The sequence below is a fragment of the Ixodes scapularis genome, unplaced genomic scaffold (genome assembly GCF_016920785.2).
Source record: "Ixodes scapularis isolate PalLabHiFi unplaced genomic scaffold, ASM1692078v2 ptg000597l_1___fragment_3__unscaffolded, whole genome shotgun sequence".
Classification (NCBI taxonomy): domain Eukaryota; kingdom Metazoa; phylum Arthropoda; class Arachnida; order Ixodida; family Ixodidae; genus Ixodes; species Ixodes scapularis.
The window spans coordinates 1,306,933-1,325,294 of NW_024610008.1; the positions used below are offsets into that span (position 1 = coordinate 1,306,933).

Genomic DNA, 18,362 nt, shown 5'->3' on the forward strand with positions numbered 1-18,362 from the left:
ACTAAAACTACTACATCAAAGTTTAGTAACGTATCTTAGCTAATTATCCAGTTGTCATGGCGATGCTTCACACGTCCAAGGTCCGCCGAGCCTTATGAACATATAGTTCCAGAAGTAGCTCGTCTCTCACATTTGTTTAAAAATATGCTTTAATTAATTCATAATCAAGGCCCTATATATTTTGAGTATAAATATGGTATTAGGATAAAATCGTATATCAGGCTTTTTCAACGCGTTTACAAATTGTAAATAATGCGTTCATCAGGAACTGTCTTTAAATAATAAGGAAGTAAAAAAATATACCTAACATATCGAGGGAGTGCGCCTTAGTTACAAGAAGAAACAAAAACCTTTGTATGGCTGCAGCAAAGTATACCATAAGGTAGAGTGTATTCACTATGAAAAATAACTGTCTTAATTTGCGTCTAAAATGTACAGTGCATCTGATATTGTACACTTCTCTACTAATCGCCTCCCAAGAAAGCCGTGTAGAAAGGCAACCTGAATGCATGGTGCATCAGATTAGATGCATGTTCTATGGCAGCTTTATCAAAAATGCTTGTCTAAATGGCGCCATTACGCTGCTCGGTACCTGCATAAATGGCTTGGTCACACCGTTATTCGCGTACGAAAAGCTTAGCCTCCAGGCAGCGCCGCAAACTTCCAGAGTTTTCACCCCTCATATTTGAAGATTGCGAAATACGTAAGGATCGCAGTGCTTAAAAAAATGAAAAAAAGGTCTGTTGCCGTTTTCAAACCTGATGAGGGACCAATGCAACGTTTATCAGATATTATGAAGTCTCTATAATTTATTTATACGAAAAGCAACCAAACAGTGTTACGAGCTTTTTGCACAAAGCTAGCTCGTGATGAGAAGTCAAAGTTTAGCCATTTACTTTTTAATTGTGAAGAAGGCTATAGCACGTTTTGTTATTCAGGTGGTACAAACCTTGCGTTCCTCGATACACCTGAAACGTAAACATGATCAGGATGGTGATCTTGCCACTTTCGGTCGTACTCCTCACTGGTTCAGTTTACATACATGGTAAGTAGCCTGCTCAATGCTGAACATTGACTCCTGTGGACTTTTTTCTATACGTCATACGTTTATTGCTCCTATTAGGTAGTACAACGATTAATTCACTTGACTTGCCTAAACGGCTTCCTAATGGCAAGGAGATAATTGTAACTTTGCTTTTAGTAAACGAGTGATACCTGGCAGTACAGAACGTAGTTGACCGAGGAAAGGCATAAGGTATGAGCTTCATAATGTTGTAGGCGTTTCCAGAAAGAGGTAAAGAAATAGGTTACCCACTACCTGCAAAAAAAATGGAGCGTGTTACCAACCTATGTTGCCTTGTTTAATAAAAAGCTTTAGTAGATTGTTCCGCTACCCTCGATACCCCCGACAGCGATATTGCCGCGCGCGCAGTTGGCCAACTAGGCAGCGGGCGCGTGGCCTAACGGTTAGTGTGCCTGCCTCCCACGCGAAAAGACAGGGTTCGATTTCTTGAAGTGGCGCGTCTTTTATTTATTATTGGAATTCAATTTTGTGGTAAATTCGAGAATCCTCTTGCTTGTTTGCGGCTTGAATGTTCTACGCGCCGAACTTTCTAGGCCGAATGTTCCGGAAACCCACGCGGCTACAAAAGGCGCTCCCCGTGGCTAGCCGACGTCAGTCTCAGCTCAGCGTACGATCTTGCTGTTACGCTGTCATCGACGTCCGCAACGCCCTACTGTTATATTCCGTTTCATTTTTGTTTTGGCCACAAGTTTGCCGCATTAAACGTTTAGTTCCTTCAGTTATCAGCGCCTCAACAATTGTCTATCGTAACAAGGCACGGCAACAGTACGATGCACGCGCAAAGGGAAGTTCGAGTTTCAGGTATCTTATAGAAACAGGTTACCTTTACCGATAAAAAAAAATTATGTTATATTTGCGTTACATTTTATTTATGAATGAAACCTTTTTACTTTTTTGGCGTAACACATGTGCATAAGCGCCTTATTTTAATGAACATTATGCCATGCAGAAATATAACATAATTACCTTATAATTGTCCTACAAAGGCCGAAAAGAGAAGTACTGATGGTAAAAATAAAAAAAAAATATTTTGCTGCATTTATTTACGAATATAGAAAGACTGTTAACATTCATTTTGTGTTTATTACTATGATATATTCAAGTGTAATGTGAAGAGAAATAAAATTGCAAATTGAAATAAAAGGGGTCATTTTAATTTTTTCGTGTACCGAATGGTTCTATGGGGCACCATCTTCCAATTTATGATGAGGCAGATAAGTTGAAGGCTTCATCATTTATGGTCCCCACTACAAAAAAAAATTTATAAATAGAGGTGTTTGGGCTGTTTTCAATAAAAGTATTCATATACCTGTATTGTATTAACTATTGCACATATATAAAATATATTTCAAACAAAGCTTCAGTACGGAGGTCGCATGAAGTTTAAACTAGTTACGAGCCTCATGAGCAATACTTGCTTCTTAAAGGGGCACACCAACAATTTTTTGACCGGTTTGAAGTTCGCGCTGAAACGGAGCTCCATGAAAGCAGGAACACCGAGGAAAAAAAAATGTTCCAGAAATTCGCAATATTTTGTGAGTTATTAGCAAAATAAATATTCCAGAAAACAACTTTAAATAAGCAAAACATTGCGCTTCATCACGTAAAATTAAACAGTTTAGCGATTGGAGCGAAGCGGTTGGCCAATTAGAAGCGAGTTTGGTTGATAGCCCGTCGGCCCGGTCGGCTCGTTGGCCATTAGGCCTAGCTGCAACCATCGTAGCTTTGGGATCGGGTTGCCATCATCGATGAGTTTACCGGGCTTAACGGATTATGAGTGCGGATCTGGGCGTCGCGCCGTACGAGGACACTCCACGTAAGCGCTGCGACGCGTCTCTGCCTCAGTCCGCGTCGACAGCCGCGGAAGACTCGTCTCCCGCACCTCCGCCACCGGAGCCACCTCGGTGAGTAGGAGGTACAAACTAGTGAGCGGTCGGGCACCATATAAGCTGGGTCCCGTCGCCGCACTTCACTCGAACAGTGAAAAGTCTGTCACAGCACTAAAAGGAAATAAGGGTTCCCCTGGCTCCTCGTACTGCTTTTAGTTGACCGGGACGCGTATTGTGAGACCCCCCACGGCAAAGCCCCGTGAGAGAGAAAAGAAGGAGGGAGAGGAGGAAAGGGCGGAGGGAAGAATACCGCGATTGGCTGGCGCAGTCACGTGGTACGCGCGCGCTACGGGCTGTTCTAAGCTGCGTGCAGCCCCCCTCCCCCCCGCTACCGCCGACGCGAGCAGACGCCCTGCCGTTTTGTTTTGGAGTACTCCACGCCCCAGTCGAAAAAGTGCATTGGTGCAGTCCTAGATATTGGAAGGTATCGTTAGTGTGAAACTGGATAACATACGCGCACAGGTCTCAATGCTGACTGGGCAGCTACGCTACGGCCGTTTTATGCTTTCTGCCGTAACGTTCGCGTACTCCAGGGCGGAAGGGTGTGTTTAGGCCTAAGGACCCGTGACCGCTGCCAGCGTTCTGAAGTCATTTACGGCCTGGAAATAAACCCAGCTCGTTTGGCTTTCGCTAAAACGTCCAGTGTAGCTAATGTTTTATTTCATTCGAACGACGCGCCGCTGCGGTGTTGTGTAGTCTGCCCTACAGCGATGACCAACTCGCTGCTTGGCAGCATTATTCACGGGTGCAACATCATTCGCCCGTTGCTGGCCCCAACAGGAATCGCGCCAGGTACGTATGAGACGCCAACGGAGCACAAGCGGTGATCTGGACCGCGAGTGCACGTCTGAATTGTGCTTTCCATATACACTGTCACGCCTCTGCAAGAATCAATCGCGCTCCCCGCAGCTAGTCGAAATGGAGAAGTGCATTGTCAAGCCTGTAACCCTGCGGCGAAATTGATCTATACCCGATGTCAGCTTTTTTGTGCTCCACTGGAAACGGTACTAAAGCGTGAACGCAGCTGCTTCGACCAGTGCTTTTTTTTTTTTTTTGCGCGATCACTCGAGGGGCTGAAGCATGTCCGCGGGCAGCGTGCACGCACTCGTACACCCACAGTAGAGTGACGCGAAGTGACGTAGCGATTGTTACAAATTTAGCGAAGGAAGCGGGCAGTGAGAAAATATTCCACAAGCCGACTGGCCATCTACTGTCATCGTCCTCACCTGCAGCGACGACTGGGCACGTGTGTGAACGAATTGGTTGATGTCAAGGGTCGTCCCCGCTGTGCTTACCAATTAGCCTCTGCAATGTGATATGCCCACTGTTATGTGTACGCATGCTGCAGACAGCAGGTGTCAGATTTGTCCTAGCTATGCTTACCTCAGAATATCTTCAAAGGATTGTATTCACACATGTCCGCAAGCCTCGGATAGTTTTGCCCGAGTGACTTGGAGCCTGTGCTCGACACAGGGGGGCTATGTTGCACGTTTTGGACTCCCAGAAGACTAGGGAGAAGGAAGTGACGTAGGTGTGAATGAACGTGTCTTGGCAACTTCTGCAGATACTGTCATCAGCGACTACACCAATCAACATCCAGCGAGCATCGTTGACGTCACTTCCTTCTCCCTAGTCTCCTGGGAGTCCAAAACGTGCAACATAGCCCCCCGGTGCGAGGGCTGGCTTTGCCTGCCTGACCTCCATCTTTCTTTGCGACTACAAAAAGCTGGCCAAACTGGCACCTGGCATTGGTGAATAGGTAGTCTAGACATAAAGGGAAACCGAGGTCAGCCAGCGTGAACTTTGCTTCAGCAACAGGGTTTTAAAATGCAGCCGCAAAAAGATGCACTACATGTTGGGCACGTTGCCATTGACGTTTCTGTTTCCAGCAGCTACAAAAATAAGCACTCTCATTTCAGTTTGTCCTCTTTTCCAAACTTGGTGATGTTAACCACTTGCAAGGTTCCATCAACCCAAATTTCCACTACAGAATACTGACACTTCTGGCTGCATGACCTCCACTGGGCCATGTGCAGTCAAATCATGGAATGCCTAATTTTTCTGAAACCAGTAGGGAAAATATACGAGGCAAGACATTCTCAGATGATCAGCATGGTCGACTATATATGCAGCAGACCCGACAACAAAACTCCCTGCACACAACTTTAGAAATCCATCCATTTATTTCAGGCACATTGCACTTGCGAGCAGGCAAGCACGAAAGCAAGTTTACATCACGAGCACTGGCAGTGCAACACAAGGCGCGCAAATACGCCCAACAAAAAATATGAAGCATAACGAAGAACTGTGGGCTAGTACTGTAGGAAGTTGTTAAAGATTGGTACACAACCTGTCTGCAAGGGAAGCTTGAGAAGTAGTGAGCCAATTTTTGATGGGACTGTCACATGCAAATGGCCCTTTATTATTTCTCTGCAAAGTCTCCTTTGAGTGTTATGCACTTCTAGTGGAGCCCACCCACTGAGAAAAAAGTAATTTTTCTTGGTCCTCACACCACTCACGTGCAGCGTCTATGACGGCTTCCTTGCTGGAGCGGCTGTCTTTACAGATCTTGTTTGAGCGCAGGGAATAGATGAAAGTCCGATGGTGCCAGATCCAGTGAGTAGGGTGCCAAGGCATAAGAGTTCTAAGTCACATTCATGGAACTGCGGGGCAGGTAGTGAGACAAGCTGGAATGTCTTGGAGGAAAGTCACATCGCCCAAGTTTTCTGTGATGTTTCTCGACAATGGTGACTCACAATTTTACAACATGCCAAGCTCGATGGATTGCTGTTAAAATGATGTGGGAAAAGTAAAACTACACACTGGCATGGTTCTTTTCTAATGTGCTTGCTTATTTTTAAGCAGGCTCACTACTTGTCAAACATTGCACATATGAATCCAATGAGAGGGGTAATCATTTTTAAGTAGCCATCAAAAAAGTGAACACCATTAGTGGTCCCAGTAAACAGGAATGAAGAGGAAGGAGTAGTAAACCTTAGTTTGTAGACAGCGGTCAGAGCCCCATTCCTTCCTGTGTGTGTTTGTGTATTTTGCACAAGCCAATGCATATAACAGACACGTACCAACTAGTTTAACCCATCCCCATACCTATTAGTGTAAAATAACATTGAAAGTTTAAACCATGTGTACTTGGGGTCAAGAATGATGATCGTGGTCGCTGTTCTAGTGCTTAGAGCGTCTGCCCATTCCAAGTGCCCAACCCCAAATTTTATAACATTTGAAAGAAAGAAAAAAAAATGTGCACAGTACACATATATACATGTTAATATGATGACCTAACAAGCACCCATCCCCCAATGGTTTGTGACTATCTCAAAATTTTGAGTGGGCACTTGCTCGGTAGGTAGTCTGCCACATGAAATCGAATACTTCTAGCCTCTGAATTTGGGACGAAGACCATATGTATGCTATATAGAAGCTGCCCACCAGGAAAAAGATAGCCAGGGCTGGTCAGATATACTCGAAAACCTATTCTGGAGCACAAATACTGCAATACATGTACTGCGAGGATAAAATACAAAAACAGATACAATTGTCTTCACAAGTGCAGCAAGAAAGCATTCTACAGGGTGATACAAGGAGACGCCAGGCTCTTTAAATCGACCGGAAAATTCGCTTTCTTAACCTATCGCTCTACGACTTTGTGCAGCGTTGCCCACGGATGGTGCATTTTTTTTGTAAAATTTGCAAAGAGCGATTTTACCTGAGCAAAAAGTAAAGAAAGAAAAAGGCTTAGCTCCTATGGAAACGCAGCGACGCCACTGGTCTGCAAACAACAGAGCGCCGTTTCGCATGGAGGTAGGAAGCTTGTGGAGGAGACACGACGCCCCCAACGATGAGCAAAAACCAAGAGACGCTTGTGGACGAAAAGGAGAGCTGGCTCAACAGCTGTCCAATAGCATCTCTTGGTTTTTGGTTATCATTGGGGGCGTGTCCCTCCACGCTTCTGACTTCACCCCTGGTAACCTCATGTCGCCTCCAGAAGCTTCCTACTTCCATAGACAAGAAAGGACACCTTTAGAGGCTGTTGTAAAATAAAAAGAAGAGAACTTGGAGATGCCCGAGCAGGAAAGAAAGAGTGGCAAACGACTTTGAGGACGAGCCGAGACCGAGGCACCGGCCCCTTTCTAGGAAACCGCGAAGAGGGACGGGGAGCCGCAAGGAGAGCGCGCCCCACTGTGGGGTCATAAATGACGAGCCCCCCTCTTGGACCTTGCTTTGTGCGGGCCACTTCTCCCTTCTTGTTTGACCGACGGTCGAAGGTGAACGTGCCTTCGCTCGCTTTACTTGAATCAGTTTTCACTAGAAATAAACCATGTTCTGTTACACTAAAAAACAATGAGTCCTTTCCCTAATTCCACACTGTTAAAAAGTTGGTGCCGAAACCCGGGAATGAAGGGAATTAGGACGTGACTTCCAACGCAGAACATCCAACGACAGAAAAGGGAAAAAGACGAACGAGAAGAAGGCAGGAGCCATCTTGGATTCGCCAACGGCTGAGGCAACGAGCTCCGGACCATGGAACAACTCAAGGGGAAACGAACTGCCCTGCAAACACAGGTGACCAAACTCCTTTCTGAAATTGATTCATACATCAAAAGCAATGAGAAAAACGAAAAGAACCTCAGCATCTTTTCCGCAAGGCTTGGTGCCCTCCAAGCCCAACTGAACGAGGTGGACGCCGCCATCGAGCCACTGGTGCCGGAAGAAGCCGAGCAAAACTTTGTGCAAACAATTGAATACAATGATCAGGTCCTCACCTATATTGCAACACTTCAGGAAGAGTTGAAGGAAGTCCGAGCAAGGGCACCACAAAATTCGGATTCATCGGCGATGCACAACAACGGAAACGCGACAACGACTGCCTGTCGAGTGAAGCACCTGAAGCTCGAGCTGCACAAGTATGACGGCAAAAGCTTCTCCTGGCAAGAGTTCTGGGAGCAGTTCGAGCAAGTAATACCTTCGACAAGTTCGGGTACCACAGGGCTGCGGTGACCGGCGAGGCGTCAAGTGCCATCAGGGGTTTGCCTCTCACATCACGGTGCTACGAGGACGCGGTGCTTCTGCTGAAGAAACGCTTCAGAAATGAGGACATCCTCGTTCAGACACACATGCAGAAGCTCCTAGATCTACAGCCAGTGCGAAACGCCGACGACGTCCGGGGTCTCCGTTGACTCTACGACACCATCATCTCCCATCTCCAAAGGCTGGAGGCACTCGGACAGAAGCATCAGACCTTTGGTGCTCCTCTGTTTCCAATGGTTTACCGTGCACTGACAAAAGAAATCTTGCTGAATTTTAACAGAACGATCGTGAACGAGCAGGCATCAGACGTGTCGACGCTGGACGCTTCAGCTGGTGGGATGTCCACGAGATTTGAGGACTCTCGGGAACGGCCGATGGAGACAAGCACCATTGAACGAGGTATCGTGCCACTAATCTCACGACTGCTTGCCTTTTTGAGAGTCGAAGTCCAGAACCGCGGGAACCTAGCTACACAACAAGCTATAGGCACGAGGCAACAGCCACGTGGATTAAGGGCAGAGAAGAAAAACGAGAAGAAGGGAAGTCCTGAAGAACGCTATCAATCCTCCGCAGCATTACTGCATCAATGAACGAAACTTGATAGCTGTTTCTTCTGCAAAGAAAAAACCGTGCAACAGCTGCCTGCCCTGCTGAACCCAAAGAGCCCGTGCCACTCTGTCCGTCTTTCTTTTTAACGGGCAGACGACTGACGACGCAGCCAAGCATAGGGAGGAAAGATGTCTAAGGTGTTCACACCAACCTTCGCAGGTTTTGGACCCACCGACAGATGACAACGGAAGCCTTCTGGCGCCGATGGAGCCAAGAGTACATGGCGGAACTGAGGATTGTGCAAAGCCAGAAACAACGCCAAGAAAAACTGCTGGAAGGGGGTGATCTGGTTCTTCTTCGCAACGGCCTGCGACCCCGACAGCAGTGGGGACTCGCTAGGATCCAGCAGGTGTTTCCGGGAAGAGACGGCAAAGTATGATCATGCCTGCTCAAGATGCCCAGAGGGTCAACGCTCAAAAAACCTATAGTACAGTTATTGCACCCTCTTGAAATCGCATAACGGGACAAAAAAAAAAAAAATGACGCTGTCATTTTGGGGGGAACGTGTTGTAAAATAAAAAGAAGAGAACTTGGAGATGCCCGAGCAGAGAAGAAAGGGCGGCAAACGACTAGGACGACCCGAGATTGAGGCACCGGCCCCTTTTCAGGAAACTGCGAAGAGGGACGGGGAGCCGCAGGGAGACCGCGCCCCACCGCGGGGTCATAAATGACGAGCCCCCCTCTTTACCCACGCTTGGGGGCCACTTCTCCCTTCTTGTTCAAACGACGGTCGAAGGTGGACGTGCCTTCGCTTGCTTTACTGAAATCAGTTTTCACTCGAAATAAACCATGTTCTGTTACACTAAAAAACAATGAGTCCTTTCCCTAATTCCACAGGGGCGTTCCCACCGACCGCGAGCTCTACTTTTGGCTTCACTTGGGATTTTCTTGTTTGGCCGCCTTGAGTTGGTATGTCGCCTCCTATTTCTTGCTATTTTCATAGTTGTTACCATTACTGATATCGATGAGTATGCATTATTTAACCAGATTCTAGAGCAGATTCTGTTCCCGCAAGTGTGGGAAGCATTGTATCATAATTTATGATAACGCACCAGTAAAGCATATCCATACAACACCAAAGCAAGTCTAAATATGTTGTTCAACTTGTATTTCTACGTGATTGCGCAGCAAGGTCTTACATGCTACAGCCAGCACGCCCCGCCATTTATAAAAAGCAGACGCCCCTCAGTAGAACTTCTCAATTAAAGAAAACAGATTATACAATCCAAGTTCTAGCACAATTTGCAGTTCAGCCTTTACAACTAATAAGCTCACATGCATTTTTATTTTTGCAAATTTAAACATGCGCGCTACAAGCAGCGAACACACTCGTGCCTACCGACACGAGGGCGTGAAAATTGCAAGATTTTGCATTACAGCAGCTGAATTCCATTATTCGTTCTACCTGTGATGATGATGGACTTTGAGATTTTTTACGTGCGAGGTGGACAGATATGAGACACCGAGAACTGCATTGACAACATCGACGTGCTTCACGTCACTCTCACTAGTGACCGAGATACTTACCAGTGGCTGGAAAGCTACCTCCAAGCTACGAATATGTCATGGATCATGGACTGGGAACTTCCTAACCCAACAAGGTAATGGAAAAACTTTGCCTACTTTCCCTGCTCATATGTCACAGACCATACTTTGTGTTAATATTGTATGAATGTTAATGGGTTACACGGCCACCATTAGGAACTTCTAATTGGTTCCTTTGACACATGCTGGTCGTGATGAGGCCCCTGCAGGCTCGTCTGCGGTTGCCGCACCCCCTCAAAACGGCCCTCGGATCGTATGAAAGCGTGGCATAGTCGACTCATGGGATGATATTCTCTGTACATGCTAAAACTTGCACAATGTTTTTGTTCTGCAGCACCTTGGCAACTGTCAATTATCTATCTACATATCTGTTACAGTCTCTTTAACAGGCAGTAGTTGAAAAAGAGGATGGAACTTTGCAAGGAGAGGAAAGTAGTGACACATGAGGAACAAAGAAAGGATGAATATTAGCTGGTCCTGAACGGGTTGTTAGTAAAAGATACACCATGATACTTTCTTTCAAAGGATGCTGCTGACGTACTGCAGCAGATTCAAAAAGAACAGTGGCGGTACCATTGCCTGGAGCAGGTGCTGTTAGAAATGAAGCGCACAAGGAGCTGCAGGCGATTCCTTTGCACCTGGTTTGGAAGCGGCCTACAGCAGTGCCAGGAAGCACGGGCGATGCATCAAGGTGCAGCCCACAGAGATTGCCAGGTGTCGACCGGACATCACTAGAGGCGCAGGTCCAGTGTCCGCTGGCAGCCCTTCCAAAGGCTCCGGCACCAAGAGGAGCAAGCAGGTACATGATCTGCACTTCCGCATCAAGAGTGGGTGCCTCACGTCAAGTACCACGGAACCGGACACTAAACAGGAGATTGGCAAGAACACTGTTGTCACCTCCGACCATAGCTGCCTCAACTTCTCACAGACACTTTTTTTTTCTCTTTACCTACCGTGAAATATTAAGAATCTGCCCATGCAACAATAACCCCCCACCCCCACTTTTTGCAACATTTGCAAAATAGGCTAAGGATATTTTTGTACAAAGTTAAAGGGGCCCTGCAAGGACTTTTTTACTGGTTTTTAATTTGCACCAAACCTGAGCACACTGAATGTAGTAACTTAGTTAAACTTTATTTTTATCAAAATGCACTTTATTTTAATAGTTATAGGAAAATTAAAATGACAAAACAAGCAAACAATAACGTTCCTCATGATGTCCTTGGCTGCTTGAGTGGCCGTGAACTAGAGGAGGGGTAGTGAGCTCGGCGAGCGCTCACGGCTGCCGCACTCCGTGTCGACAGCGCGAGGGCGCCACCAAAGCACGTTCTGAATAGGTTGTACGCAGCAGGCAGCCAGAGCGGCTCTCATTGCATTTGCTGCGTGATTAAACACTAATTCGGCATGACACTTCATTGGCTACAAATGACAGCAACATGGGGTAAGGATCAGTTCAGAATGGGAGCCACTTCGCACTGCAATACCGCCAAACAGCCAAACCGCAAGACAGAGCTTCTCGCCGGAGGCCTTCGAAACGCTCGGAGCCGGTCGGATCCTCCTGTCCATACGACCGCAGCGCCGCCTCGTACATCAGGGACCTTTCCGTGTCGGTGCCACTGCTTGGTGGCGGGTATGTCAACAGGTCATTTCTTGTTTCCGTACTTTATAAACTGCATTCGTTTCTTTTCTGACCTAAAATACTGAACAAAAACTATTTTTATAAATAATTAAAATGGTTCGCGCCACTTACATTTTGTATTTCGACTAAAAAGAAGCTTTTAGCGGCTCTGACCAGTAGTAAGCCCAGGACCAAAGACGTCACATTTTGCGCGCTTTCGGTACTGTGGGTCGCTCCCGTCGGCGAAGGAGGTTTCCGCGTCGTCCGGTTAAAATGTGGCACACTGATATTTAGTTACTCTCCCCGTGCCCGCTGGCTTGCCCGAACTCCAAGAGACTTAGAAACCGCAAAAAAGGTAGACGCTTAAATATGATTGCAGGGCCCCTTTAAGTACAAAATAAGCGATTTGATAACAGTATGCAACATAAGGAAGGTAACACAGAGAAGGGGACAGACAACAACAATGACTTCTAACTTGCAACAACATTTATTGGCCTCAAGTTACCATGTATAGGAGAAGGAAAAAGAGGTGAGGGTGAAACATTACTTTTTTTTCTCTTGTCACTGTGGCAGCTTTCACTTTCCCCTTTTCCCTCCTTCACCTATATATGTGAACTTCGGGTCAGTAAGTGCATTTGCCAATAGACAATATGCGAAATGCATAGTGCCATCTAGTGAGGCGCCGAAGAGCATGCTCTGTCTCACTAGTTGGTTTCGGTGCTGGCAAAGGCCAGGGTGCAAAAGCGTAGTTCTGAAAAATCCTTTACTCGCACAAACATTCGCGCAGAGAAAGCGCTCTCGAAAACCAGAAGCCCAAGCCCGTGCCCGCGCCTTTGCCGGCACTCAAAGCCAAATTTCAAGCTGAAGTTTATGTCTGCCATGTTGGTTGCGGCGAGAAACCAGCGACCGGTGTGGCAATAAGCATGTACATGCGCAAGAAAGGCGTCAAACAATACTAACCCTTAGCTCGCAGGTGTGAATGAGGAGCGATGAGAATGAGCAGTAGGCCGCAATTGCTACCGACAACGCTATGAAAGTGACAAACAGCAGAGAAATCTCGACGCAACAAAGATGGCAGCGCACAGAGTTTTGCCAGGCGTTCAAACAATTTCGCATATTGTCTATTGGAAGTCATTGTTGTCCATCCCCTTCTTTAAGTAACCTTCCATATGTTGGACACATATTTTTTGCATATTGATGACCTATGAAGCACCCATCCCTAAATTCTGAGGAAATGTCTAGAAATTTTGAGTGGGCGCTTGCTCAGGATTTTACGGTACACGGGTTTATGTTGGCAAGTCATGCCTATATGTGGTTTTGTTTGCTGTAGTTTCTTATCAGTGTTTTACGGTAGTGTCATAGCTGGTATTGGAAGACACTTCACTCTCTGCTTCTCTACAAGCCCCTGCCTCAAGTTACGCAGCAAAGTCATAGCGCTATCTGCTTTCCTTCGCAAGGGTTTGTGTGGGGTGACAGAAGAGGTTGTCGCTCTTACCATCCAAAATGGTATGCCCCCTCCCCCCACCTCAGCCAATGTCATGAAACAGACAATGCACAGGGGCATCTCTATGAAATCATTTTTGCACCAGCGACTTTAAGCCTGTGCATAACACTTGTGGCAGAGGCATCTAATGAATTCTTCACGTATTGTAAGAGTTTGTGGTTTGTTAAAGGGGCCCGGCAATCATATTTAAGCATCTACCTTTTTTGTGGTTTCCACATCTTGACAACTGTTTCAATCACTTATGAAAGTAGCTTTTGTTCAGTATTTTAGATCAGAAAAGAAACAAATGCAGTTTATAAAGTACGGAAACAAGAAATGACCCGTCGACATACCCGCCACCAAGCAGTGGAAAAGGCTGCGCATACTAGAAAAGGGTAGTGGGATGAGGCACGAACGAGCAGTGAGTTACAAAGGTCCCGGATGTACGCGGCGGCGCTGTGGTTGTATACCGGCTCGAGGATACAACCGGTTCCGAGCGTTCTGAAGGCCTTCGAAGCAGGTTTCGCTTGCGGTTTGGCCGTTGCGCGGTATGGCAGCGCGAAGTGGCTCTTGTTCTGAACTGATCTTTACCGTATGTTTGCTGTCGTTTGTGGCCAATGAAATGTCATGCCGAATTGGTGTTTAATTGCGCAGCACATGTATTGCGAGCCACCCTGGCTGCCCGCTTCATATCCAGAACATGCTTTAGTGGCGTCCTCTTGAGCCGTCAAAACGGAGTGCGGCAGCCGTGAGCGCTCGCTGAGCTCGCTACCCCTTCTCTAGTTCACGGCCACTCAAGCGACCAAGGACCTCATGAAGGAGGTTATTTTTTGCTTGTTTTTGTAATTTTAATTTGCCTATAACTTCTAAAATAAAGCGAAATTCGAGTTACTACGTTCAATGCGCTCAGGTTCGGTGCAAATTAAAAACCAGTAAAAAAAGTCCTTGCAGGGCCCCTTTAAGAGTGCAACTATCTTTCGTCTGGACTGGTAGGAAGTTAGCGTAAGCACACACATGCTGTGATTTCGGGTCTTAACATGGAAGGTGTTATAGGGCTTGCTTCCAAGTCTAGGGCATGATAAAAACAATAAACACGGCTGGTAAATTTAGCGGGCGGGTGGAGGTGTAAATAGTCAGTGTACATCAGTTTTGTTAGATATGATCAGAGTAATATGTTGTTCAAAATGTAACCAGCTTTTGTGTGGGCTAGCGAGGGCGTTACATTAATGAAGTGTGATTTTTTAGCAAAGAGTCCTACCATCCTCCTGCTGATGGGAGGCCAAAGAGTAAGCATATTCGGTTGTGCGATTTTTGTATTTGTTGCTAAAGGTGCAACAATCGTCTCTGCTAGGTCAGCTTGTTCAATGGGCTTTCAACACGTTGGCTGGATTCGCTCTTGTACAGGCGGCATCAAAATGAGCTGGCTTGCCGCCACACCGGCCGGAGTGGCAAAAATCTCACATGTGGTGCCACTGTCGCGATAGCACTGAGAGCGAGGCTGGAACGGACCACCGAGATTTCATGCATAGGCGAGGCTCCAAGGTTGGGAGAACTCGTTGCAGGGCCAGCTGTTGGTTTTGATGCATCATCACGCCTGTCATGTTTTCTTTATTTACAATCAGTTGTTGTTGGCTAAATGCACAGCTTATCATTACCATTAACCTCCCCCTTGCATAAAATCACAGCAGCCTGTTCCAGTCTTGCTCTACACGGCTTATCCCGTCAGGGGTAAGCTGAATCTGGCCGTCGCTCCACCTCATTTTGATGCTGACTGTACCTGGGATGTTTCTGTGGTTACGGTACACAGCTTGCATGTGACGTCATTCTCAGCCATGCCAATATTTTATGCGCCGCGAGCGTTCGGTTCGTCGTGTTAGCTTCACACCACATAAGTTGTAGTTTGAAGAAACCACTAACTGGAGCAATCTGTCAGTACCCAGCAATGGCGACACTTGCGAGCTATGTGGGAGCTGCAGGTGCACAGCAGGTGCTCAAGTGCTGTCAGGTTGTTCATTACACCACACGTTTAACGCTTAAAACTGCAGAGGTGCTCAGTATACTCAGTGTACTATCAACTCTTGCCTCTCCCAGTTTGAAGCCCTTAATGTCAACAAAATTATGTCACACTCTTCTTTACTGACTCATTTGTTCAACTGTTCAGATGTCTTCTCTCTCTCTCTTCTTCTTCTTTTTTTCTTTTTTTTTTTTTCTTGTAGTAGGCAGAGCGCTAAAATTGTAAAGGAAATTCGTAGAAGCCTCAAAAAGGGATATAAGGTTCCGCTAAGAGACTTATTCCTTTTGCGTTGCTCACGCTAGCTACCATGATCCCCCACCCCTTGGCGCGAGTTCAAAGCTTTTTAGAAATTCAAACAAAACATTGTGTGCGTCCGTGCGCGCGAGCTTTATTGGGGAAGGTGTCATACGTGCGTACATGAAGCTACGTCCACTGCTTTCGTTGCGCGAGCACTCGAGAAGCGGAAACACCTGCCTGGACAATGGGCACCCACTCTTACCTTCCCCAGAGCAAACTTTACGACTAGGCGATTAAACCGTATATGTAGAAGACACACTCCAAACCTTATAGTGCAGAAGAGGAGCGCAGCTGCAGCTTAACCGTCGACGGCCGCCATTGATGATGTCGATGTGCGTGCAGTTTTCTGTGGATTGGAAGGCGCCTAAGTAGGTTTCAAAATCAAATAAACGCTTGTAAACAGTGTTAGTAATTAAATTTAAATGTTTTAGTTTTTTAAATAATTAATTACGCTATGGTTACGAAACAACGAAACCAAGGCCGTATTCCAAATGAATTCGAGTTACTCTGGCGCACTAGTGCTCTGGCGGGTTGTGTCACGTGACATCACAAATTGACAAAAACCAATTAAAAACGTTGGACGCGGGTCTAGTAACGGTGGGACAAGGAGGTTAGAAGTACTAGGAGGGGGCACGTTGCAATATTGGTGAAGCCTAGTCATAAAAAGTTTAAACGATTCTGTGCCCAGCGTGACCAGAGATCTCCCTGGCGATTGGTGCGCGTGACATGTCACGTGTGAGATGGATGGTTGATTGTAGAAAGACTCCTTGCAGGCTTGCGCGCGATCCGTCCGGTAGGTTTTATCAGATCGAAGGCTAGACTGTGGTGTATTCTAGTGGCCTATAGTAAGACGAAGGCTAGCTATGGTCACGTGATGTGGTCACGTTGGCATGGTGAGTGAGGAGAGTAAGGAGGGAAATGAGAAAGAGGCGAGGCGTCAAGGGAGCATGGCTTGTGGAGGCTACGCGGCCGACGTCATGCCCTCTCCTACCCTTCTATTCTCCATGCGGTGGGACGTGGTCAGGTTTTAGAACGCCTAAGTAAAAAAAAAAAACACGTAACACTAGAGTAAAGATCGAGTGCATTTTGGAACACGCAAATACGACGCTAACGACACACACGACCACCACCATCATCATCATCATCACCACCATATGGACAAAATGGCGCCGTTATCTTCGGAGAATCCTCCTTGGCTCGGAGTCGGTGCTCTTCGAACAGTCTTCGGGTTCGTTCTCGCGTTGTCCGTCTCTTTTAACTTCTACATGCTCTACACACAAAAAAGAGGTACTGGTCCTGTTTTTTGTCCTTCTGGAGTTTTGGTACAGTCTGATCGCTATTTCATTGTGGTGGATATCGCGCTGATGTTTTTATTAAGGTTATTCACTGTTATTCCCCTTGATAGTCTTACGTTCTGCTCAGGAATTATACATGTTAATTAGCTGCAAACCAAAAGTCAGTATGTCCTTGGTCGTTTCTAATTGTGTCGTACTACTGGAACGCCCAACAGCGATTTTTTCCTGGACACCTCAGACATTGACGTATCACCACAAACTCCGACCAACGGTTGACGACGAACAAGTCCTTGTTTGTCGTGTTGTATTAATTTTAAAACCTCATAGCGCCGTGCTGTCACAAGAGAGAGAGGCAACATAAAAAGGACGGCAATTGCCTGACAGGCACAAAATAGGCCCATCTGACTTTTATTGTCGCAATCGCAGAGCGGCAGTCCCACCAAAGAACGCTGACAGCGAGGTTTGGGCACAATATTTTCGCACTCAGAACTGTGGCTGGCTTATATATGACGATAAGTTTATTTTCCCTTAACTTGTACTCAGGACCACGATGAGACTATTAATACTCTATTAAACTTTTTTTTTAATATTAAATATTCATACAATGAAACGTGAGATCAATTACTTATTGTGCTGACAATGACTCCAGTCAGCTTCCATTTGTAGATACTCCAGTGTCCAGTTATGTCACAAGCCACAAAAAATGACTAGCCTCTCAACCCTTCCACAACGAGACCTGCAAAGTTACTAATGGCGAATTCCACTGGGCGTTTTGGAGCGCGCCGGGATCAGTTGACCAAATCCGGACTGGAGCACACGATCCGAACGGGGTCGCCTCGATTTCGATCGCCCAGTGAAATAGGCTCACTCCAGAAAAGTCGATCCCGGCGCGCTCCAAAACGACCAGTGGAATTCGCCATAAAACACTCAGTTGGAAAACTGCCACAGAGACTAATCTGAAAAAGTGGCCCCGATCTGTCCTCAAGAACCGAGCTAATGACGAACACAACGCCGCCATTTCTCCCGCAGCGGCCACTGGAGGAACTGTACGTTACTTCTATTTTGGCTTTAATCGGCCGTTGCTGAGCCAAAACAAATACAGCGGAAGAGGTTACAGGGGTGCCACCCCCGTCTCCCCAGCGAACGCACCGCGACTTACTACTGAAGTTAAAATGCACCTAGGTCGGGACGCGCTACCTGAAAGCACCGGTGAGGCATGGTTGTATAAAAACAATATTAATTGTGCTGCAAAACCCTGCAACCTAAAGATTTTAAAAACATCACGTGCCCATCATTTGGTACTAAACTCCAATAAATTTCATACAAAAAGAGTCTTTTCCGTTTGTTTTTACGCAAAAACATGCTTTCTAAAAGCTCAAGGTGACCACAGTACAGACAAATGATAAAGAGTGGCGCTGTTGTCGTATTTAGCTCGGTCTCGGTGGACCCCAGCGGCCCAAGTTTCGACGGCGAGTTTCCCAA

At 46.5% G+C, this 18,362-nt stretch overlaps 1 protein-coding gene across 1 annotated transcript in view; it reads left to right on the forward strand.

Moving 5' to 3' along the window:
• The first annotated feature begins 981 nt into the window (after positions 1-981).
• The window catches only part of LOC120845984, a 49,589-nt gene continuing 32,208 nt past the window's right edge, over positions 982-18,362 (forward strand). The window contains exon 1 of the mRNA XM_040217556.1: positions 982-1,045. Within this exon, the coding sequence (XP_040073490.1) occupies positions 982-1,045 (64 nt within the window). The remainder of the gene's footprint in view (positions 1,046-18,362) is intronic.